The sequence below is a fragment of the Mytilus californianus genome, unplaced genomic scaffold, assembly GCF_021869535.1.
Source record: "Mytilus californianus isolate M0D057914Y unplaced genomic scaffold, xbMytCali1.0.p SCAF_11, whole genome shotgun sequence".
NCBI lineage: Eukaryota > Metazoa > Mollusca > Bivalvia > Mytilida > Mytilidae > Mytilus > Mytilus californianus.
Window position 1 is genome coordinate 11496409 of NW_026262593.1, and position 26210 is coordinate 11522618.

General features: G+C 33.6%; 1 protein-coding gene across 1 annotated transcript in view; it reads right to left on the minus strand.

Moving 5' to 3' along the window:
• The window catches only part of LOC127720792 (cyclin-dependent kinase 1-B-like), a 47785-nt gene that overhangs the window by 11026 nt on the left and 10549 nt on the right, over positions 1-26210 (minus strand). Inside the window, exons 2-4 of the mRNA XM_052227543.1 lie at positions 21049-21204; positions 20496-20647; positions 2501-2626 (exon numbers count right to left, since the gene is read on the minus strand). Coding sequence (XP_052083503.1) covers positions 2501-2626; positions 20496-20647; positions 21049-21157 — 387 coding nt within the window. The 5' untranslated portion in view covers positions 21158-21204. The remainder of the gene's footprint in view (positions 1-2500; positions 2627-20495; positions 20648-21048; positions 21205-26210) is intronic.

Consider the following 26210-nt stretch of genomic DNA (forward strand, 5'->3'; position numbering starts at 1 on the left):
TTCATTGTTATTAATAAATGTTATGTTAGTATTACAAATCTAATCTTTAATCAATCCTAATCCTATCTGATTTTTGGGAAATATTTTTACAAATTCAAATGTGACGTCACTTTGTGTGTTTTTTTAGAATTTCAAATGTGACGTCACTTTGTGCGTTGAGGCTTTGGCTAATTCGGCTATGTATTTTTTTATGTGTTGGATAAGTTGTTTTATGTAATGTATCCGTTTTTATTCTGTAGTTAGTCCCCACTTTGGTTTTATCATGTATATCTATTATATAGTCATTTTATAAAATTTACTGTTTGCAAAATTATAAATTATTCTAAATGATAAGGATGTTCTTGTCCCAGGCAGAAAACCCGTGCCGTGTTAGGCGCAACTTTTTGGAAGTTTTGGTCCTCGGTGCTCTTCAGCTTTGTACTTGTTTTGGCTTTCAAACTTTTTTCATCTGAGCGTCACTGGTTGGTCTTGTGTGGACGAGACGCACGTCTGACGTATTGAATTTTAAGCCTAGTACCTTTTGTTAGCTATTATTCGTGTGTTTCTTTGTCCTATATGTTCTCCCATTTTTTTGTATTGTGGTCCTGTCATGTGATGTTGTAGTTTTGATGTTGTGTTTGACGTTGCCATAAAAGCGGGAGGTTTGGCATGCCACAAAACCAGGTTCAACCCACCGTTTTTTTCTTAAAATGTCCTGTACCAAGTCAGGAAAATGGCCATTGTTATATAATAGTTCGTTTCTCTGTGTGTTACATTTTAATGTTGTGTTTTTGTTGTGTCGTTGTTCTCCTCTAATATTTGATGCGTTTCCCTCAGTTTTAGTTTGTAACCCGGATTTGTTTTTATCTCTATCGATTTATGAGTTTTCGAACAGCGGTATACTACTGTTGACTTTATTTATCTTTAGTTTTCTTTATCTAAATTTCGATAGAATATGCATTTAACATAGTTTCTAAATGATATTTTGTAAGAGGTATAGTTTATATAGTAGAACGTGTAGTTAGAAGATAATCATTAGAGGCTCCTGTATGAAGTTTATCAAATGTACATAAAGAAACATGTAGAAAAGAAACGTACCACAGTTTTTTTCCCAAAGGAATGCCAGCTGTTTGTTTAAAAACACATCCTCCAAACGTTTAAAATGTACACAATGACGTGCTCAGTATTGACTGGCATTATGTCTAATGAACTTACACTCTGTTCTAATTTGTTTTCTATCCAAAATTCATGTATTTAGTTTTGATGTTATATTTGTTATTTCCATCGGATTTTGTCAAATGTCTTATCGTTTGTAGTTGTAAATCTTATTTTTTTCTGTTGTATTCGTGTGTTTTGGTAAAGATAATTAATCACCCAGTTCATTAATTAGATTTTAGTTTGGGTCAACTTAATATATACGATATATTTGGTTTACAGTTTGATTTAGAAGAAACACCGACATAGCTAGATAAATACTATTAATTATCTAATTACTACCACATTTTATATTAATTAGTATTGTAATTTTCATTGTTATTAATACATGTTATATGATTATTATAAACCAAATCTTGAATTCTATCCTAATTCTATCCTAATTCTATCCTATTTTGGGGAAATTTCAGAAATTCAAATGTGACGTCACTTTTTTTGCGTTGATCTCTTTGGCTAAATCGGCTGTGAATTTTTTTGTGCTGGTTTATGTTGTTTTATGTATCCGTTGTCACCACTTCGGTGTTATCATGTAGTTCTATTATATAGTCATTTCTATAAATGTACTGTTTGCATAAGTTTGAATTATTCTAAATACTAAGGATTTTTTTATCCCAGACATATAACCTTAGCCGTAATTGGCACAACTTTTTGGAACTTTTGGTCCTCAATGCTCTTCAACTTTGTACTTGTTTTGGCTTTCGTCCTTTTTTTTATCTGAGCGTCACTAGTTAGTCTTGTGTGGACGAAACGCGCATCTTGCGTATTTAATTTTAAACCTGGTAGCTTTTGTTAGCTATTATTCGTATGTTTCTCTGTCCTATATGTTCTCCTATTTATTTGTATTGTAGTCCTGTCATGTAATGTTGTCATTTTAATGTTATATTTAACATAGCCATAAAAGCGGGAGGTTTGGCTAGCCACAAAACCAGGTTCAACCCACCATTTCTTTCTTAAAATGTCCTGTACCAAGTCAGGAAAATGGCCATTGTTATATTATAGCTCGTTTCTGTGTGTGTTACATTTTAATGTTGTGTTTCTGTTGTGTCGTAGTTCTCCTCTTATATTTGATGTGTTTCTCTCAGTTTTAGTTTGTAACCCGGATTTGTTTTTTTCTCAATCGATTTATGAATTTCGAACAGCGGTATACTACTGTTGCCTTTATTTAGACATTCATTATATAACGAACAGAAAGTTAACTGTTTTTAATTGTAATCGTAGCTTAAGGTAAATGCATGACGGAAATTACTGAAAAAAAATAAATCTGATCTTGTAGTTAACATTAACAAAATAGAACTAAAACACATACCATGTCCATAAATTCCATAACCAAATACCATTTAGCACCTGTATGTAACAAATTATAACAAGTGACTATATTTGGATGCGACATCCGTCTGAGTAGGTTGTATTCGTGCACCAAGGTTTCCTCAATCTGAAGAAAAATATTTAACGAAAAATCATTGTTATGTTTCAAATCCCAAAATTTTACAATGTTAAATATAAAATTTGAATTTTCAATTATCTTAAAGACTATTTTTTTTGCTTGATATTTGCATATCATAGTTAACGACGTTTTTTTTTAATGAAAATACGCACGTTTAAACGGTAGCGAGAATAGATGAGTGTTTTTAATGAACAACCATAGAAAGTATGTGTACACGTAGGACACTATTTTCATTCCTTATATGTAGTTATTTTAATTTTGCCATCTTTCAACACCATATTGCTTAAGTTCAAATAGCGGGAATAAATATCACATTATAGTTACATAGGATATTCGCTTGTTTTTCGTTATCATTCAAAGAAAAATGAATGTTTGGCAGCAACTAAATGAACGCGAGATCATTAAACTTCCGTCAAACACCTTCATCAATTTCTTTATAAAGGATTATTAATTACCTTATGGACATTTGTTTTGAAAAAAAATATGATATAACAGCTCCCTCAATATATATAACGTGTCTTGTGTTATTAGAAATTTCCAGATGTACAACCGCTGTCTTTTGATTAAGCTTTCTAGTGCGATGACAGAAGTGTAAAAAGTCGTCTAGATTTCGAGTTTAATTTCCCCAAATACCGTATAGCGGGTTTTTTTCGCGGGGTATAAATAATCGCTTTTTTTGCGGATAGAACAAAATCGCCAAAATAAATTTCGCCAATTTAAATGTGCACGTGCAAAGTTATTGATAAAAGTTTGGAATCCGCCAAAATAATAAACGCCAAAATATTTCGTATACCTTATTCAATGAAAATCGCGAAATTTTACAACCGCGAAAATAAGACGATATACGGTAACACACGGTCAAAAATGGTCTTAACTTAAAGACAAATATATCTTCTTTATTTTCTACCCTGTCGTAAGAAGTTCGTATGGTCATATTTTTCTATAAAGTCGTTTTAATGACTAGTAGTATATGGGAAAGTTTTCAACCCCCCTTTTTCAAAATGAAAATTTGAATATATTTGCTTATATTTAATTAATATATTTTTTTTCCTTAGCTATCATCACATGTCAAAATATTCTATTCAGTATTCTCTTTCCTTCTAATCTATAAAATTTACTAAGTTTTGACTGTTTAAAAGTGAGGCCATTTTTATTGCAAATTCAGACACAAACTTTAGTTTCTTCTTCAAAGTAGTAGTAAAATCTATTCCATGATATTTTAAGTATGTATTACTTCATTAAACTAGTTACTGATAAAAATTTCAGAACCTTAATATTAAAAATCCGTAAGAAATCAACGGAAAAAAGAATAGAGTAAAAAACTTCAATTTCAAGACGGAACTTAATCACTTCCCTTCCATCACATTTTGTGTATTATTAAACCTTATGGTCAATAATTTGCGCTCAACAGATATATGAAATTACTACCTTTTTCGCTATTATATACAACTATTTTCAATTAAATGCACTAATAAATGATACAAAGTTTGTTATAGTCCGTCAAATACACTTTGTCAGATAAGTCTTATTGTATTAAATAAAAATAATTAACGAATAGTTTCAGTTATAATTCCGCGACATGTACGATTCGTCAAGTCCGAAAAGAAGAAAGTCTTTAAATTTTATGCAGTGCATACTATGCCAAAAAAACATCGACTAGAATAAAAGATTGGATGAGGTGTACATCAAGATTCTATATGAATTTGTTTCATTTGATAGTTGTGAATTTGAAGAATTGCAGGCAGTTTAATTACCATCGTTCATGCTACAAAAAGTTACACAAGTAAACAGAGTTTCTAACCTGACATTTAATGACGACAGACAATCTTCGGACTGTTGTCCCTCAGTTTTAGGTGTTTGTACGCGTTCTAGAATTCAGACGTTCGACTGGATTTCTTGTATATTTTGTTACAACAAAACATTTAAGAAAGATCGAAAACTCCACAAGTTTGAATCAGATGAGCGTATTAAGAATGTGTTAGCCGTGGCAGAAAGGAATGACAATAATTTGAAAGTTGAAATAGTTTCTCATCCATCTTTTAAACTTCAAGCACCTTTTCATTCTGGTTGCATTACAAAATATTTGCAAAAAACGAAAAAACAAAAATCTGATCCTCTGGAAGCAGAAATCTCAGATCACGTACTCCTTTTACTAATTTTATATTGGCAATTGACAACGATTTAATGGTGCAAAAAGCATTCCTCACGACAACGTTACTTGATAAATATAGATCTTTGCTTCGTACTGATTCTAAGTTAAAATATTCTACTTGGAAACTGCAATCTAAACAACCACAATAAGGTAAAGGCAAAGCTAACATAATATTCAGTAGCAACATAAATATTGGAGATGCCATATCAGCTGCTAGTCAATTAAAAGCTGACCTCAAAATCTCTGAGATGCAGGCATCAATGTCAACAATAATAGACACAAATAAGGAACAGATACTGCATTCCGCTGCAAGTATACTTAGAAAAGACATCGAAACTCTTCAGATGTCCACAGAAGAATGCCCAACTTCTGAGGAATTGTCTCTGCCTTCTTCCTTTCAGTCTATACAAAAATATCTGCCTTCAGTCACCGCACTATTCCCCCTTATTGTTCAAAATACATTATCCATATATTTTTCATAATTTTCTTTCCGTTGAAATCAATGACAGCAATAGGGTTTACTTATGTTCAGAAAATATGGTTTCGAAAGGAATAGTTGAACTACTTTTGTATTCTTCTTTATGTTGATCTGCCGATAAATTTAATTATGATGTACATTTTTTACCATGCATATTTAGATTTACTGTGATAAACGATTGCATTACTGATATATCAGTGTTATTTACAGTACTGGAATAGTTTTTTTACCAGTAATGTCTGTATTTGAACAACGACGCCAGGTCCTCAAAGTTAAATGGGTATGTTAAAAAGTTTTGTGGAACATACATATGTTAAATACTAAAACATCTGTGTAAATAAACTTATCGTAATACTTGAGTAATATGTTCTGTTTGCCAGATTCATTATATGAAATTTTTTTTCGGTATATATTATTCTATGTATACATTTTCATTGCAATTGGTGACTTTTCTATAAATATCCATTTTAATGAGATTGCTATATAGATTTTCCGATTTCGTTTGACACTTATAGGTCTCATTTCCATATTTATATATTTTAATGATTTGGTTACCTAGATTAAGAAATTCAAAGCTTTCAGAAAATTAGATTTTGTGCCTTGTTAAAGTGCGTTGAACATCATTGGTTTTTTACGTGCGGATTCCGAAATACAGTTAACAATAATTATAAAATTATCTGTTAATTGTTGGTATATTTCATTACTTGATTTAAAATCTTTAGAATTATCGTTCAATATATCACCAATAGCTTATGTTTGATTTGATTTTTTTTTATAATTTTGAACGGAAATTTCAGTTTTATTGAACAGTTGGCGTCTGCAAATATTTTGACTTGGTTTTCTAGTGTCTCCTAATCACCTTCCCCGGGCAGTGCAGAGCCTTGAATGCCTTTTCTGTCCTTATCGCACAGGCTAAGGACTTTGTCAGTAATATATATGTAGGACTCGGATATGCGATAAGGACGCTGAATTGCGATGGTCTGCGCCGAAGTGCGATGGTCCTATCGCCGATGTGCGATGGTCAATAAGATGCATGGTCGCTAGTTTCAAATTTACAGATGACCAATTATTATGAGAGCTTGATATTTTTAAAAGTTAGTATATACATATCATACGTTCAATATTTTCTCTAGATTCAGTAAAAAAAATCGATGATCCATCTTATTCTTTGTTCTGATTTGCATCTCAAACAACTACCACATTTTTTCAGTCATTTCAATTGGTACTGGTTTAAAAGGAAACAAGAAATTAGAAAATTAGAAAGATCATATCATAGGAAACATGTGTATTAAGTTTCAAGTTTATTGCACTTCAACTTCATCAAAAACTATCTTGACCTAAAACTTTAACCTGAAACGGAACAGACAGACGAACAAATGGACGAACGAACGAACGGACCAACGGACGCACATACCGAAAAACATAATGCCCGTAAATGGGGCATAACAATAGCTTTTCCATGTAGCATGAATTTCTGAAACATTATCAGAACGACTGTTTTTTAAGCTATTTGCAAAGTATAATGTACACTACGCCGTTACAGTGAAGACGGAAAATGCAATGACTTTTTATCATGACTGTTTTGAATTAAACAGGTTTTACTCCCGATATTTAACATTGAAAAATACAGAAAAGCTACTACATAGACAAAAATACACTTCTACATCGACACGTGAACATGAAAAACATTGAAAATATCATTTATGTAATCCATCGCTCTTCAGCCAATAATGCACTTCGGCGTAGCTATCACAAAGATAGCGCTACAATGAAATCAGCACTCTTCTGTGTGATCAAAGACGCACTACAGCGTAAAAGCACATCAGCGTGACAATCGCGATTCGGAATACAATCGCAGTTCAGAGTCTTACATATATAAAAAAAAACTGGGGCTATGAGACACCTTTGCCTGGCTGATAGCGAAATTAAAAAGTAATTTCTGACATAACCGTTTGTTTAAGTACATATGAGTGTCCTTTTCATAGCATTTGAACCCTAATGCGACAATGTTTCCGAAAATTAAATTCATTCGTAACGAAGTCAAGCCCTACCATTCCATCCGGCCAAAGGCTGTTTTATTCCAAGAAGACGACTATAACCTCTTCATCTATAACATCAATATAGTCCTGTATCATTTAAATTGCCTCGGTTATATGTCTGACTTTTCCTTACAAACCCTTTTTGGTCGGGAATAATAAGTTTTGGAAGGAAACTTTAATCTTTTTGCTAGTATTTTTGCTAGAATTCAGCTGTGTGAGAGGGTGCAAGCTTCGAATATGTTCGCCAGTCTCACCGATAAGCCGATCGGGACCACTAGAATTCTGACGTCAGAATACATTTGCATCGTAATTGTCAAATACAGGATGTAAATATATCCCTGAAAACTTGACCAATAGACCAATGAATCAAAATGCATTGTGCATTGTGAGTACACTTCAACTAAGGAACACGTTAATAAAGAAAGAAAAGCGTCAATTTGTATTTTTTTAGGACTCCAATGTTTGATGATTTCTCGGCTTCAGTATTTGACTTTTTTCGGCTCGTCAAAAAACATGTGTTGTTGATATTAATGCACAGACCTGCGTCATCTTTCACATGAAATCAATAACTAAGTGTTTATTGTCAAGTTAAACCTGTTAGATCTCTTGTAGACCACGTTAAACGTTTACAGGATTGGTTACAGGTTACCTATGTTCTTGGAATTTATGAACGTGTATTCATTTGTCTTTCCAAAACAACTGCTCTTCTATAACATTCATCAAGCACAGAAAATATTGTACTAAATTCCAACTTGATTTCACGCAATACAGACTCTAACGCCGAATAGGTTTAAACACAAAAACATAATTAAACTACTATGATGTACATATGGGTGCAGTCCTAGCCTGCACAGCTATTTAACTTGATGATAAGGCTTGTGACTGATAAAGGTTAACTTGCGACAGGATTTTTTACTTTCCAACCGGTCCTATGACACCATTCAAGTTAACTTTAAACGCAGACTTGATCCTAGGGCTGTTTTTATGAAATGCCCAAAAGTTTAACTTTATGACAGGTCCAATATCGAAGATAGCTCTTGACGAAGTTAACTTTGCCACAACCAGTTCTACACACAAGACAACTTGTGACCCGGTCTGCTTTTAATGGCAGTCATTGATCTTGACTGTCCTGTCCGACCCAGACCTGTTCTAATTTCTAATAAAAGTGAATTTTGGTCTGGTCTTCTGCAAGATAAAGTTAACATGAGCCAAAGCTAATTAGTCAATAGGACCGCTTTGCCTTATGAATATTATTTAAGTATGATCACATACATGTACCTACAAGTTTGTTAAAAACAAATATACATACGATCGATTAAAAAGAAAACATGTCCCAATGACTGACATGACTGGTCTGTCAAATAGCAGACTTGTCGTCCATAGGACAGGTAAACATCAGAGTTTGGTCTGGTCAAGCTGGCCTGTCCACAGGTCTGGTCAAGCTGACCTGTGCTGAGAACAGATCAGACTAATAAGACCTATTATTGGGTATGGTCTGGTCTCCATAAGTCATTAAAATCAGACCTGGGGTATGGTCTGATAAGGATAAAGTTAACTTGCATGATGTCTGGTTAAATTTTCTAAAGTTTACTTTGAGAATAGTCATAAGGTCTGCTTTAAGTTAACTTTAGTACATCTGTAATTTCTTTAAATAATTCTAGTCAGTCGTCTTTATAATTTGTTATGGAAATAAACCGGGACATCTATTCTTTAGTGAAGACTAAAAGCTGCCCTCTTGTTGAATGTAGTGGCTGAGTTGGCCGCAATTTTAATTATTTCATCAACTGTATCTCTAGCCTATCAACACTTAAGTTGTAAATCGAAGCTAAGTGCTGGAATTGGTGTAGGTAACCAATACTTGATCTAGAGATGTTTATTTTGTCGTTTGTTTGCTGTCTAGTTGACATAGACAGCATATCTAATTCAATCTATTTACAATCGTATACTTTAATATAGCAAAGGTACAGTAAAATTTAAAACCAATTGTTTAGAGAACCATTGAAGATATTTCCATCACAAATGCACATATTTTGATAGGAAAATATAAACTTCCGGTTTAAAATTTCATATCGGTGGCAGATGATAGCTTACTTTATGCTGATTCCAGGAATGTATGATTGTTTATACTTTTGCTTGAAAGAGAGGGGATACGTTTCTACCTCCAGTTTGAAAAAATTCACTTCCTGTAAATATGATAGGTTACTTGACACTGCTTTAATATATTGATCCGTACACGGACAACCGGAAGCGTCTGTGATGGGAATTCTGTGCTCGATGAAACCGATAATTAGACGTCGTTGTCTACACGAATTGGCGCTCATTGCTTGACGTTGCTTTTGGCATTCCAGGCTGTAAAATTACATTCTTCAAATTGGATGCTTTAACTTACTTACACAGCATAGAAGATGAAGATTTATTTCAGATATTTGTTTATTAATTTTTAAATAATAATGCTTTCAAGAAATTTGAAACGGCACAAATATAGTGTAACATTACTCTTGTGTTATATTCCTTCGAAGAACTAAATTTTATACAATTTGTAATTCTATTTACATTTACTTTGTGATTTCATAATAAAGGAAGATGTTTATTCATATAAGAGAAAGATGTTTATTCATATATATATATTTTGTGTACAAATTGTCATGTTTTACAAATTATAATGTGTACAGATTTATTGTACAAGTTATCAGTGTTTAATGAACCGCTTAACACAAATTGATCATGCAAGCACACAGTCTTTTGTTTGACATATTTCTATCATATTTCCTTGACTACATGATACAGTCTAATACTGAGCATTGATACAAAAAACATTAGAAATACACAAACAGACTTTTTATGGATATGATTTTGGTAAAAGAAGAAAAATAAAATTAGAATTTAAACCATTCGGGTGTCCTTATTTCCGGCATAAGGACAGCGAGAGAATAGCACTAAATGTTAGGTTAAAGAATAAACATTTGAATTTAAGATATTTAACTGATATATTTAACTTTTGAACTTTTATCACCTGGTGCAAAAAGATATGTGTCAATAAACTTAAAACTTGTACAAAAACCCTGTACAAATTATAATTTGTACAAACTTACATTTTGAACACAACCTATATATATATATATATATATATATATACAAGTCTGAATTGAAAACAACGTTCAAACCTATGATTGCGTTGGATAAAAACCGCAATTTTTATACGTGTGCATGCAAAACAAATTGGAGGGGTCTAAATACAGCAAAAACAAGTTGGAGGGGTCTAAATACAGCAAAAACAACATTTTCCAAAAGACCAAAAAACAGAAAAAGTATATTCTAACAAAACGCATTTGACTAACAGGTCGAACAACAAATGTTCTTAAACCCTGCTGACTGCCATTGGCGATTGCCAAATAAACGGATCACCGATGTAATAAATTCGATCTTAATATATATATATATATAATAAGTACGTCTGAACAATTGACGACTCTACAACAGATTTTATACATCGGATCACCAGCAGTGATGGTGATACAAGGCTGAAAATTCATTCTGTATATATATTTCGTCTTAACAACAGCCCAACAATGTTAGATCTGTAAATTTGTGCAAGCAAATATTTTGTTCTTCCCTGGCCGGGATTCGCACTCATGCTACTGAGATATCGTGGCACCAAATCGACTTGACTATGCCCGACGCGCTAGACCACTCGACCACCTAGACTCTATATTAATAAAGCTTTCGGTGGCCGGGTGTTACCTTTCCTCGTCAGTTTTAATATACCGTCGTAACACAGTACATGATATATAAGGCACATATTGGAATTGTTACAGATTAGCTGAATTATCTATTGTAAAGGATCCTACAAATAAATGTGAGATGCAGTCACAAAAATAATTATATTATATATACGTCTGAACCAGTGACGACTCTACAACAGATTTTATCAATCGGATCACCAGTAATGATGGTGATACAAAGCTGAAAATACATTCTGTATATATAATTCGTCTAAACAACAGCCCAACAATGTTAGATCTGTAAATTTGCGGAAGCAAATTTTTGTTCTTCCCTGGCCAGGATTCGAACTCATGCTGCTGATATATCGAGGCATCAAATCGCCTTTACAATAGATAATTCAGCTGATCTGTAACAATTCCATCTTCATGCCTTATATATCATGTACTGTGTTACGACGCTAGATTGAAACTGACGAGGAAAGTTAACACCCGGCTACCGAAAGCTTTGTTAATATAGAGCCTAGGTGGATAAGTGGTCTAGCGCGTCGGACATAGTTCAAGGCGATTTGGTGCCACGATATCTCAGTAGCATGAGTTCGAATCCTGGCTAGGGAAGAACAGAAATTTGCTTCCGCAAATTTACAGATCTATAATTGTTGGGCTGTTGTTTAGACGAATTATGTATACAGAATATTTGTTCAGCCTTGTATCACCATCCCATCTGGTGTTTCGATGGATAAAATCTGTTGTAGAGTCGTCACTGGTTCAGACGTACTTATAATATAATTATTTCTGTGACTGCATCTTACATTAATTTGTAGGATCCTTACAATAGATAATTCAGCTGATCTGTAACAATATTTTAATTCCATCTTTATGCCTTATATACCATGTACTGTGTTAAGACGCTAGATTTAAAGATCTAACATTGTTGGGCTGTTGTTTAGACGAATTATATATATAAAAGAGTTTTAAAAGCAGCATTGTCTAGCGCTTTCATCCATCTTTGGAACACTGTCATTGTTCGTAATATATTAGTATTATGACGCAACGTCATTGTTCATGTAACTGCTAAGCATTAAGCTAAGCGTCAAACAGCGTGAAATGTGACGTTTTCAAAATTATGCCCTTCTCTTAAAAGATGTCTTGTGATTGGGCAGTTTCTTTCTTTTGTATAAAATGACCGATGGTTATTAAGTCGGATGTTAAATGGTGTTTCTGTTTCACCAACATATTGCAACTTGCAAGTTCCACACTAGTCAAGCACCTAAGTTCAATTTTGCATCAGAATTCTGCAAAATGTGGTAAAAGCATCAAACTTGGTATATAAGCTCCTAACATCATTCTAAGCAAAATAAGATATGGAGCCAACCTGAAAAAAAATCAACTTCCGGTTTTTTCAAAGATGGCGGAAAAAACTGCAAAAAATTTAAACTAAATATCAAAGTAACCGTACACAAGGTGGTAAAACAATGAAACTTGGTATACTATCTCTTTAGACCCTTCTAAAAACAACTTCCGGTTTTTTTCAAGATGTCGGCCGAAATAACAAAAATGATAAAACAAGTCAATAGGACGTTGCAATATTTACAAATAAAATATATCAGATGAGTACAATTGAAAGTAATAACTAATATATATACAGTAGCTGTTATATGCAATAAGACGTTCATTCATCTTGTTTGTGTTGGTAAACCATATACTCTGCAGTCCATTAGGCACAATCTCCACCACACTTGCATAAAGCTGTACACGGAAGGGCGGATTTGAAACCCTTGCACTGTCCTCGACAACCTTTCTTGCATCCACAGTGAACAAGCTCCTGTAGTGAAGAGGCTGCTTCTGCCAATATTGCCCAGAACGGGTTCGTACATGCCGTTGTCTTGCTTCTTCAAACCATACACGTGTGGGGATGGAAGAACAGGCTGTAAAAGCAAACACTGTATCGAAATCAATCCAGCTTGGTACACAGAACGTTTGGCATGTTGGTGAAGTGCATCTCGTGTTGGTAGTACAGACTCGATTGATCTTCCTTTATGTGCAAAGAGTACTTGTCTTACTTCATTTACACTGTTGGATTCACTTGTTCGATGGAACAAAAGAACAACATATCGCTCAAGCAATAGTAGAATTAAATCACGGCATATTGTACTTAGTCGGTCTGTCATCGGTCTAAAAGCAGCTGATACCTCGGGGAAAACATTCCATGTATCCCATGCTGTTTTCTTTCCTCGTCCTGCAAATGAAGATACAGTGTTGCAACCTGTTAAAGCGTTGAATATTGGTAAAAGCCTATATTTAAGAGGATCCAAATATTGTGCAATATCATGAATAGGAATGTAACGGAAATGTTTCCCGGTTGCAAATGCTATCCATATCTCATCAGCTTCTGTGTCCTCAAATACAGATATAGCGATCACAATTACGTCTGTATCCACAGTTTTAATGCTGATCTTTTTAAAACCATCCCTGACTGCATCTGCAACGTGAATCATAACTCTCGTATCTGCTTCTTCGTGTTTGCACAGTTGTAGTTTTTACTTGTCTATGTGTGCCTGATTTGATATCACATTCTCTCCAACTGTACAGATAACTTTCTTTTCAGTATGTGCTACTTCTGCCAACTTTTCCGATAGAAACCGAAACAGCTCCCTTTTATTCTCATTAACCCGTAGAAAGCTATGCCAGTTCTTAGGGATATTTGTTTGAGCTTGAACTCGCCTTCTAATTCCCTTCCCTCTCTTTTCTCTGGTTTGCACTTTTTTTTTTTTTTCTACATATGCGTCCTATACTACATCGCTATTTCGGTTTACTATGTAGGGAACAAACACTTTTACCGCATAATCATGAAATGATATGCTGCATCAGGCTTGAGCATATTGACTACTGCTGCATCAGGCTTGAGCATATTGACAACTGCTGCACCGTCAATTATTGTTGCATTCACTTGAGGGTTAACTATTGTTTTAGATATTAACGGCTCAAGACATTTTCTTGATAGATCTGACTTATCACACTGACGTATGGTCCCATTTTGACTCAATGATGGCGGATTCTTCTGGTTACGACGAAGATAAGTTCTTCATTTTGTTTGGAGGTCTTCATGTCGAGATGGCCATTCCAAAAACTATTGGAGATTGGCTGGAAGCGTCAGGTTGGACCAATGCTATTTCTTTTATGCGATAAAAGTGTTTGTTCCCTACATAGTGAACCAAAATAACGATGTTGGACGCGTTGATGTAGTATGGGACACATATGTAGAAAACAGCGTCAAAAGTGCAACCAGAGAAAAGAGAGGGAAGGGAATTCGAAGGCGAGTTCAAGCTCAAACAAATATCCCTAAGAACTAACATGGCTCTCTACGGGTTGATGAGAATAAAAGGGAGCCGTTTCAGTTTCTATCGGAAAAGTTGGCAGAAGTAGCAAATAGCGAAAAGAAAGTTATATGTACAGTTGGAGAGAATGTGATTTCAAATCAGGCACACATAGACAAGTCAAAATTACAACCGTGCAAACACGAAAAAGCAGATACGAGAGTTATGATTCATGTTGCAGATACAGGCAGGGATGGTTTTAAAAATATCCACATTAAAACTGTGGATACAGACGTAATTGTGATCGCTATATCTGTATTTGAGGACACAGAAGCTGATGAGATATGGATAGCATTTGCAACCGGGAAACATTCGTTGCATTCCTATTCATGATATTGCACAATCTTTTGGTCCTCTTAAATCTAGGCTTTTACCAATATTCCACGCCTTTACAGGTTGCGACACTGTATCTTTATTTGCAGGACGAGGAAAGAAAACAGCATGGGAGACATGGAATGCTTTCCCCGAGCTGCTTTTAGACCTGTGACAGGCCAACCAAGTACAATATGCCGCGATTTAATACTACCATTGTTGGAGCGATATGTTGTTCTTTTGTTACATCGGACAAGTGAATCCAACAGTATAAATGAAGCTAGAAAAGTACTCTTTGCACATACAGGTAGATCAGTCGAGTCTGTACCACCAACACGAGAGGCACTTTACCAACATGCCAAACGTTCTGTTTACCAAGCTGGATTGATTCGGATACAGTGTTTGCTTTTACAGCCTGTTCTTCCATCCCCACACTTGTATGGTTGGAAGAAGCAAGACAACGGTATGTAAGAACCCGTTCTGGACAATATTGGCAGAAGCAGCCTCTTCACTACAAGAGCTTGTTCACTGTGGATGCAAGAAAGGTTGTCGAGGACAGTGCAAGGGTTTCAAATTCGCCCTTTCATGTACAGCTTTATGCAAGTGTTGTGGAGATTGTGTCTTATGGACTGAAGAGTATAGGGTTTACCGACACAAACAGGATGAATGAACGTCTTATCGCATATAACAGCTACTGTATATATATTACTTTCAATTTTACTCATCTGATATATTTTTTTGGGGAAATATTGCAACGTCCTATTGACTTGTTTTATCATATTTGTTATTTCGGCCGCCATCTTGGAAAAACCGGAAGTTGATAGTTTTTTATATTGGTTTCATTTCTTTATTTGTTAAGAAGGGTCTAAAGAGATAGTATACAAAGTTTCAATGTTTTACCACCTTGTGTACGGTTCCTTTGATATTCAGTTTAGAATTTTTGCAATTTTATCCGCCATCTTGGAAAAAACCGGAAGCTGATTTTTTTCAGGTTGGCTCCATATCTTATTTTGCTAAGAATGGTGTTAGGAGCTTATATACCAAATTTCATGCTTTTACCACATTGTGCAGGTTTTTTTTTATATTTCCTGGACTACACGTGGAACTTTTCTTTGAGGAATAAATAAAGTATGCTAGTGTTTTTATGTTATAATGTTACACCACTGTTTCAGTTCCGGTAAGGATTAAGGTTGTAAAAACCTTTAAACCAGCTGCATTTTTATGCACCTCTCTTAAGTCGGGAGTACGTTGTTCAGTGGTTGTCGTTTGTTGTTGTGGTTTATAAGTGTTTCTCGTTTCACGTTTTTTATAAAGATTAGACCGTTGGTTTACTTGTTAGAATTGTTTTACACTAGTAATGTTGGGGCCCTTTATAGCTTGCTGTTTGGTGTGAGCCGTGTTGAAGGCCGTACGTATACTTTGACCTATAATTGTTTACTTTTTACACATTTTGACTTGGATGGATAGTTGTCTCATTGGCACTCATTTCACACCTTCTTATTATTAGACACAGTTACTGGAAATGTAAAGATATCATTGAAGCTGTAAATGTTTTCCTGGACAACATCTATGTACGTTTCGACGATAATATGTATCGACAGGTAGTAGGTATTCCTAAAGGCACCAATTAGGCCCATTTCATAGCAGGATTTTTCATGTGTTGCTATGAATCACAGTTTATGGCCTAACTCAGACACGTCATTGTTACATTTGGTTGACACATTCAACAATACCTACCGTTGTCTTGATGATATATTTCTCTAACTATACTACCGAAATTACCTAAATGGAACTTGTACCGTTATACCACTATCCAGGTTAGGGGGAGATCCCGCTAAAATGATTAAACCCACGACATTCTGTATGTACAGTGATGTATGTGCCTGTCCCAAGTAAGGAGCCTGTTATTCAGTTGTTGTCGTTTGTTGATGTGTTACATATTTTTTTTCGTTCATTTTTTTGTACATAAATAAGGTCGTTAGTTTTCTCGTTTGAAATGTTTTACATTTGTCATTTCGGGGCCTTTTATAGCAGACTATGCGGTATGGGCTTTTCTCATAGCTGAAGGCCGTACGGTGACCCATAGCTGTTAATTTCTGTGTCATTTGGTCTCTTGTGAAGAGTTGTCTCATTGGCAATCATACCGTATTTTCTTTTTTTATATTAACTTTAAATAAGCAGCAGCAGTTGTCTTTTTCTAGATTTAGACATTGTTTTTGGCTTTTAACTAGCTTTCAGTAATTGTGAGTGCTCTCAAATCGTACATTTGTGTTTAGTTGACCTGTTGTCACAATTTGTTATGCATTTCTGTAATTCAAAGTTTACTTACTTTGTGTTATATCTCGTCTCACTTTTTTGTATCACCTTTGATAGGTATTTATCAGAAGATTAGGACTAAAGAAAAAAAGGTCCCTTTTGATTTTGACGATTTAAAGTTTTGAAGTTCTCGAGGTTTTTAATTTGTTTATGAAACATTAGATATTTGTTCAAATGTTAAACAAGAACACAATTTGTCGTTGTATCACAAGGCTAGATTTGATCAAATATACATGCTCTTGTCATTCTAAAGTTATGAGAGTTTCTTCATACAACATTGCACATTTTTCACATATCACATACTTAATCAAGTGTGCTTGGATTGATTTCCTTCACTTTTTGCGCTGTTGTTGAGATAGATAAAAGGAGGTTCCCTTTCCAATTAAAATAATGCATATCGTTCAAGAATTACAGCATTTTTAAATGTATGATTAAGGTAAATATTTCACATGATGTTCCATCACTTTGGTATGCTTGGACAGATTTAATGGGCACTCACACAATTATTTGCATCGATAATGATAATTACCTTTAAAAAACTTAAATTTGGTTCAAATTACCATACGCATCTCATTTAAGTTTTTGTTACAAGTGACAGATCAAGGGTTTAAGAAATGAAGCTTTACTGATCATAAGGGTTAAAATAGAAGCAAGTGTAGCTGGGCAACAATTGTTTTTATGATTTTATGCCAATTAAATGGGTAGTCTATGCCTCCTACATTCGACACTGCATATCTATATTATATCACATGCTATTGAACAGCCAACCACACAGCATAGCAACCAGAAATTATTAAACCATGCGCCCCTTAAAAGGTCACATGCCTTTGCCCAACATAAGATTTGTTTTTAAAAACCAAACCCCTAGAAGAAAAAGCAAACAAAACACAACCATGAAAGACAACAAAATATGACAAAATGATTTACAACAAAAACCCTTCGGTCATAAACAATTGTTCAACAAATAAATATAGTTCCTCGAAGTACAATGAGATGTATCTTTGTCGACAAATCCAAAACAAGTAGGCTGTAGGTGTAATTGTATCAATCTTGGTATGTGTTGGTAGACCAATGATATGAACATAGCATATCCTAAGACTTTAAGAATTTAATTACGTTTAACGTTGACGGAAAAACGCAACGCTGATCTATCTACTGATACAACTTAGGTTGAGGTGGATTCCGGCAATTCTGAACTGTCTTTTTTCCCGTCTTGTTAACATATACACTAGGTATCACAGATCATAAATTAAGTTTTAAAAAAATCGAGGTGGACATGTTTTACGAATGGCTAACAATCATAACAGAAAATAGATGTAATAGAAAGAAAAAAACGACAACACTAGTGTCTTTTCTTTTTCTTATTAATTTAAAACTTCATAGTTTATTGTCACATACTGTTAATTATATAGGGGTGTAATAAGTAAGGATTAATATTTTTGTGATATTTGAATTAATAGTGGCTGATTAAACAGAAACATGGAAAGAAAAATCTATAAAACACTTAGACCCTTCTTTAAAATTGGTACAAAATGTTGCCCTGGACGAAACACTCCTGTTATTTAGAAACTTCTAAAAATATATCTAAACAAAATATAGCGATGCATATTGATGACCATAAGAATAAATTAGCAAACTAAGTCATAATGATGATTTAAAAAACTTCAATACAGAACAAAAAGTAAAATCACAAAAATACTGAACTCCGAGGAAAATTCAAAAAGGAATGTCCCTAATCAAATGGCAAAATCAAAAGCACAAACACATCAAACAAATGGATAACAATTGTCATATTCCTGACTTGGTACAGGCATTTTCCTATGTAGAAAATGGTGGATTAAACCTGGTTTTATAGCAAGCTAAACCACTCACTTGTATGACAGTCGCATCAAATTCCATTATATTGACAACGATGTGTGAACAAAACAAACAGAGATAATAGGTAAAATTGACATACGTACAATTAACTGTTCCATTTTCTTTTTAGAAATTCCGTATAACATCTATGAAGTTCAGCTTTTTATATTTCAGTAAGAATTTTCCAAGAAAATTATTCACGTTTGCAACTGTTTTATTTACTGTGTGAATATGGTTACTCTGTCTTTTTTTCGGAATAATATTACAAAGTGTTTTATATCAATTGACAAAACCAGGTTACAAACTAAAATCGAGGTAAACAAATCAACTATATGGCGAAAACAAAGGAACAACAGGAACACTGAAGTGCAACAAAAACAAACGCCAACATAAATAGAAACGAACTATTTGATAACAACTGCCATATTCCTGACTTGGAACAGGACATTTTAAGAAAAAATGATGGGTTGATAGTTATTAAAGGTACCAGGCTTATAATTTGAAACGCCAGACGCCATTTCGTCTGCATAAGACTCATCAGTGACGCTCAGATCAAAATAGTTAAAAAGCCAAACAAGTATAAAGTTAAAGAGCATTGAAGACCAAAAATTCCAGAAAGTTGTGCCAAATACGGCTAAGGTATTCTATGCCTGGGATAAGAAGATCCTTAGTATTTCGAATAATTCATAATTTTGCAAACAGTAAATTTATAAAAATGACCATATAATTTATATGCATGTCAGCACCGAAGTGCTGACTACTAGGCTGGTGATACCCTCGGGGACGAAACGTCCACCAGCAGTGGCATCGACCCAGTGGTGTAAATAGTTATCAAAGGTACCAGGTTTATAATTTGATACGCCAGACGCGCGTTTCGTCTGCATAAGACTCATCAGTGACGCTCAGATCAAAATAGTTAAAAAGCCAAACAAGTATAAAGTTAAAGAGCATTGAAGACCAAAAATTTCAAAAAGTTGTGTTGAACCTGGTTTTATGGCTAGCCTAACCTCCGGCTTATATGACAATGCTAAAAAAACATATATCTCTAAAATGACAAAAAACCACGTGATAGAAACAGAGCACAAACACACAAAAGAACACTCATCACAGAGACACGCACAACACATAATATAATAGTCGACACAACATGCAAACCGCAGAGAACAACAACGAACATCTTTCACCAACGACAGACACCACAGGACATCACAAGCAATGACGCACTTACGTAACGAACATACACTCGCGAACTTTATACAATTTTTTTCACAATACCAGTCCAAACAATGATGGTATTGAAAGGCTATTTTATAATTATTTGGACTACAAACGATAAGACATAACACATTATCCAGAACCATAACAGAGACATCAAATATAAAAACATGAGTGTTGGATGTACAAAATACCGAGACACGTCGTATAGCAATGCAAATTCACACTCGTTATAAAAGTCATATTCGAGAATAGGTCATGCTCGGAACTTAACAGACAGACGACATATCGCTAAATTTGTTTCTCGAATATATTAATGCTCATGTACAGTTTATACAATACAACATAATATAATTAACAATACAGGATGTATTAGAGATTAAAAAGCCTACCGACTCTGACTGTGACTGTTGGTTCTTTGCTGTTGTACATTTTATTGCATAACAACGTTTGGTTATATTATCTTGGGCTAAATATACTTTTCCAAATCCTCCCTGACCAAGCAATCTGACAATGGTATATCCAGCTAGACATTCTACGTTGTCTGTAAAACAAAACAAACAATCTCTGTACATAGATATAAAGACAAGTATTATTGATTCAGGTTTTGTATTGTCAAATGCAATAGCATATCTGCTTTCAGGCTTAAATTTTCTGAACTATGTAGCTTATTCCGTTACCCATTTAACCCATTGTTTGTATTGTTCTGTTGATAATTGTATTCCCAAGCATGTTCCATTTCACAATCACTGGACATCATTTGAAATAGGCAAATAACTGCTACCCTTTGAAATTGTATCTTATCATGGTTCAAATAAATAATGCCAATTGAATACAGTGATGTGTAGGTTCATCATTCTTTCGAGCTATGCACTATGCTCATTTCAAAAATGTTTGAGTTGTCAATATGCATTGAACGATAAAAACGCACACACAACAAATTACCTGTAGCATGAATCCGTGGAACAAATTGCGTTTGCAAAGGAAAAACAGGTCGTAAAAAAGGTTGATAATGTGATGCTAATGGTACAAACGGTGTTTGTTGATGGTACATATTAAAAAAACCTTTTTAGTTGTCTTCTTCAGTATTATACCAATAACCTGCAAAATAACATATAAATCATATTATTTTTAACTTATAAACACTAGTGCAATTGCATCATTTACCTAAAACATTGGAGATGTAACGATACATCTCCAATGTTTTAAACATTTTAAATTGTTTATAAAAACCACAAATTACATATTGATTTCGTTCAAAATATGCATCTGAGAAGCAAGTTATTTCATTTTCTCAATAAAAAAAAACACAAAAAAATCCCTTCATTTTACTTCAATCAGTCAAATTATAATTACAAGATCAATTCATCAAATCAATTCCTCTGATTTTAAAATTTTAGAAAATGCCGTTTGTCATCCTAAGCTATATGGTTATTGATACGCATGGACAGTTTATGGTTAAATAAAGCTGTAATTATAATTTCATTGACTGATTCGATCCACAAAAATATCATTCTTATACAGGGTAAAACGACGGTTAACATATATTTTTAATCTATTAGATCAATTAAACAGACCTAGAAAAATCCAATTGCAAGAGTCTGCTTTCTATTTATATCTATATTTATGTTCATATCGCTTAAATGACCATCGGGGGTCTCCGGAGGTCAACTCGATAGTTAATTAGATGGTGTTAAGACTAAAATACACACGAAACGAAGCAAAATATCATCGTGGCCTTGCCCTGTTAATTGTTCATTTTAGACTTTTTATAATTTGGATAAATGTTTTACATGGTTATAAATCCAACTTCGGTGAACATGAATTTGACAACTAGTACCCCTTTAAGATAATTATGAAGTAAATGATTTGTTTATAGTTTACCTGCGTGGAAAATATCTTTCTATTGTTAAGACGTGAACAATTTAATGTAAATAACAAAAATGTGTTTTAATGACGTGAATACATTGTATCACATGGGTTTAAAATCAATGTATTTATATTCACCTTTAATTGATTTTAATGCATAAACATGTATTGACTATTATATAGGAGTATAAATAATGCACGTTGTGTGTATAGATATAGTGATATAACAATTTACTTCATGTCAATTTATATTGGGAAAAAAACCAGGTTTTTAATCCTTCAAATATATGTATATAATCTGTCTTTATGTTTACTGTAATAAAAAAAAAAACAATGTTTGTGTTAAATCACATGAATACATTGTAGGTAGCGGATTTAAAGTGGTGTATTTATATTCACTTTTAATTGGTTTTAACGTATAATTGTTTACATAGGAGTAGAATTAAAAAGTACAATGACAAAAATACCGAACTCCAAGAAAGATTCAAAAAAGGAAAGTCCGTTATCAAGTGTCATATACCTGACTTGGTACAGGTGTTTCCTTATGTAAAAAATGGTGGATTAAACACGGTGTTATAGATAGCCACACCTCTCACTAGCTATGACAGTCGTCAAATATCCATTATATTGACAACAATGCGTGAGAAAAACCAGACATATGAGGTAAAAATGACACACATAGGATACAGCAGTCAACATTGTGTTATAATCTTAATTACTATAAAAACAAACAAATATGTCAACAAAGAAAAACAAAATGGCATATATAAAACGAACATAAGCAAAAATGAAAGACAAGAATACAAAAATGACCATTGCACAATTACACAAAGGCGGGATGTAAAAGTACCGAGCCACACAAAGATTATTACCAAATATGGACTAAACTTTGTTGTTACTTTAAGATTGTTGTTACTTTAAGATATCTAAGAGAAATAGTCATCGAAGATATACATCACAAAAAGCATACCTACATAGAAAGTTTATTTTTCATGAAAAAATTACAATTAAGGAGGTTCGCGGGTTCAAATGTTCGCGCCTTCTGCGCAGAATGATGCGCATCACTGCCGTAACTAAGGCAAGCTGTCGTAAATTACAAGAAAACTTCCTATGAGACAATAACATAATTGAATGATAAAATTTGCAGATAAATATCTATCTGCTATCATTGTTTTCAATATTTTCTTTTTGAAAATCGATTTGTGTAATTTCCGGTCGTCTTCATTTACTTCCGGCATACAGATACAGCCCTTGGATGGTGTAAACTTCCCAAAATAACGTGTATGGTGTAATGGTGTATGGCATATGGTGCAATGGTAGAAGGTGTATGGTGCTATGGTGTATGGTGTAAGGGGAATGGTGTAATGGTGTATGAGGAATGGTGTGATTGTGTAACGTGCGATCGGGAATGGTGTGAATGAATGGTGTACGACATTTCATTGGTTGAAACCGAAGTTCATTTTATTTTAATTTTTCGGATTGTAAACATAAACAATAATAATAATCCTATTGTTCTTTTTTCCCAGTAAAGCAAATTACTCTACTCGTTAGACTCTATGTCATATATATTTAATATACACATATTAAAAAATCTTTTTTTTTCATATTCTTATTTACATTAAACAATGGCTTTAAAATTACACACTTGTGATCACATGCAGTTATCATAAAAGAAAGGATTTTATTTAAACTAGAAGGCGGATAGAAAGGTTATCCACGCATCGGAACAGTATTTTTATATCACGGGTTATCAACATCATTTTTAAAGTTGCTTCGTTCCCCACTTTTGACAGTCTCTTTATAAATATCTTATCGTCATTCACCTATGTTTGCCTTGGATTTACGATTCTGTTTTCCAAAAAATGTTCAAAGGAAAATTGTACAGTGTTATTGCACATAAGGTGTTGTATAATTATGAACAATCTCGTCAATTTAGTTAGATTTGTCTTTACGGATTATAAATGATATCTTGAACGTCCGAAAAAATATACTTATGTGAAACGGAATGAAATATTTGCCACTTGATATTTAGCCACCAACAAAATCAACCAACCGACATAATATACTAACAGTATACTTTTCCTAGAAGAGCTAGAACTTCTCATGCTTTTCATTATAAAGTACAAATGAAATCTGTCATGTCAGTCACACTGTTGGATGATGAGGTGGAATAGTTTTATTATACAAACCATCCTGAACTACTGAGTTTAAATCATCACACCTCAGCAAGCACGACTAATTTATGTGCAGACCAACCCATCACACAATAGCCCAAAAGGAATCTGTGATGTACCCGTCCATATTCAGAAGTCATGGAAGTGGGAAATACAGATACTGATACTGACTTTAGTGACAGTTTTATATAACGAATACAGAGATGAAATGCTGGCACTCTAAATTAATGCGGACAAGATTTTGTTATCATTGTATTGCAATGTTGCTGTCATTTGTATTATACAATCCATCCTGACATCAAAATATTGCTGATTTACTATGCTGCTGCCGCTATATAGATTTACATAATAAAGTGCAAATATGGTCAGTTTTGTTTGATACTTTAAAATAGTTTTGTTATACGAGTCAGCCTGAGGTATCAAAACTACTGAAATTTTCTTGCGAGACAATATTTTAATAAAAAGAGGACATGCTGGCTATCTAGATTGATGGGGAAAAATTTTTGTTGTCATTGTATTGCAGTGTTGCTGTCATTTGTATTATACAATCCATCCTAACATCAAAATATTGCTGATTTACTTTGCGGCTATATGCTGATTTACTATGCGGCTATATAGATTTACATACATGACATAATAAAGTGCTAATATGATCAGTTTTGGCTGATGCTTTAAAATAATTTTGTTATACAAGTCAGCCTGAGGTATCAAAACTACTAAAATATTCATGCGAGACAATATTTTGAATAAAAAGAGGACATGCTGGCCAATTACATGTAGATTGATAGGGACAAATTTTTGTTGTCATTGTGTTGCAATGTTGCTGTCATTTAATTTGTATAATGCAATCCATTCTGACATCAAAATATTGTTGTTTACTATGCGGCTATATAGATTTACATAATAAAGTGCAAATATGGTCAGTTTTGGTTGATTCGTTTAAATAATTTTGTTATACGAGTCAGCCTGAGATATCGAAACTACTGAAATTTTGTTGCGAGACAATATTTTGAATAAAAAGAGGACATGCTGGCTATCTAGATTGATGGGAACAAATTGTTGTTGTCATTGTATTGCAATGTTGCTGTCATTTGTATTATACAATCCATCCTGACATCAAAATATTGCTGATTTACTATGTGGCTTTATAGATATACATAATAATGTGCAAATATGGTCAGTTTTTGTTGATGCATTTAAATAATTTTGTTATACTAGTCAGCCTTAGGTATTAAAATTACTGAAATTTTGTTGCGAGACAATATTTTGAATAAAAAGAGGACATGCTGGCAATCTAAATTGATGGGGATAATTTTTGTTGTCATTGTGTTGCAATGTTGCTGTCATTTGTATTATACAATCCATTCTGACAATAAAATATAGCTGCTTTACTATGTGGCTATATAGATATACATAATATTAAAAGTGCAAATATGGTCAGTTTTGGTTGATGCTGTAAAATAATTTTGTTATACAAGTCAGCCTGAGGTATCAAAACTACTGAAATTTTCTTAAGAGACAATATTTTGAATAAAAAGAGGACATGCTGGCTATCTAGATTGATGGGGACAAATTTTTGTTGTCATTGTATTGCAATGTTGCTGTCATTTGTATTATACAATCCATCCTGACATCAAAATATTGCAGATTTACTATGCGGCTATATAGATTTACATAATAAAGTGCAAATATGGTCAGTTTTGGTTGATACTTTAAAAAAGTTTTGTTATATGAGTCAGCCTGAGGTATCAAAACTACTGAAATTTTCTTGCGACACAATATTTTGAATAAAAAGAGGACATGCTGGCAATCTAGATTGATGGGGATAAATTGTTGTTGTCATTGTGTTGCAATGTTGCTGTCATTTGTATTATGCAATCCATTCTGACAACAAAATATTGCTGATTTACTATGCGGCTATATAGATTTACATAATAAAATGCAAATATGGTCAGTTTTGGTTGATTTGTTTAAATAATTTTGTTATACGAGTCAGCCTGAGGTATCAAAACTACTGAAATTTTGTTGCGTGACAATATTTTGAATAAAAAGAGGACATGCTGG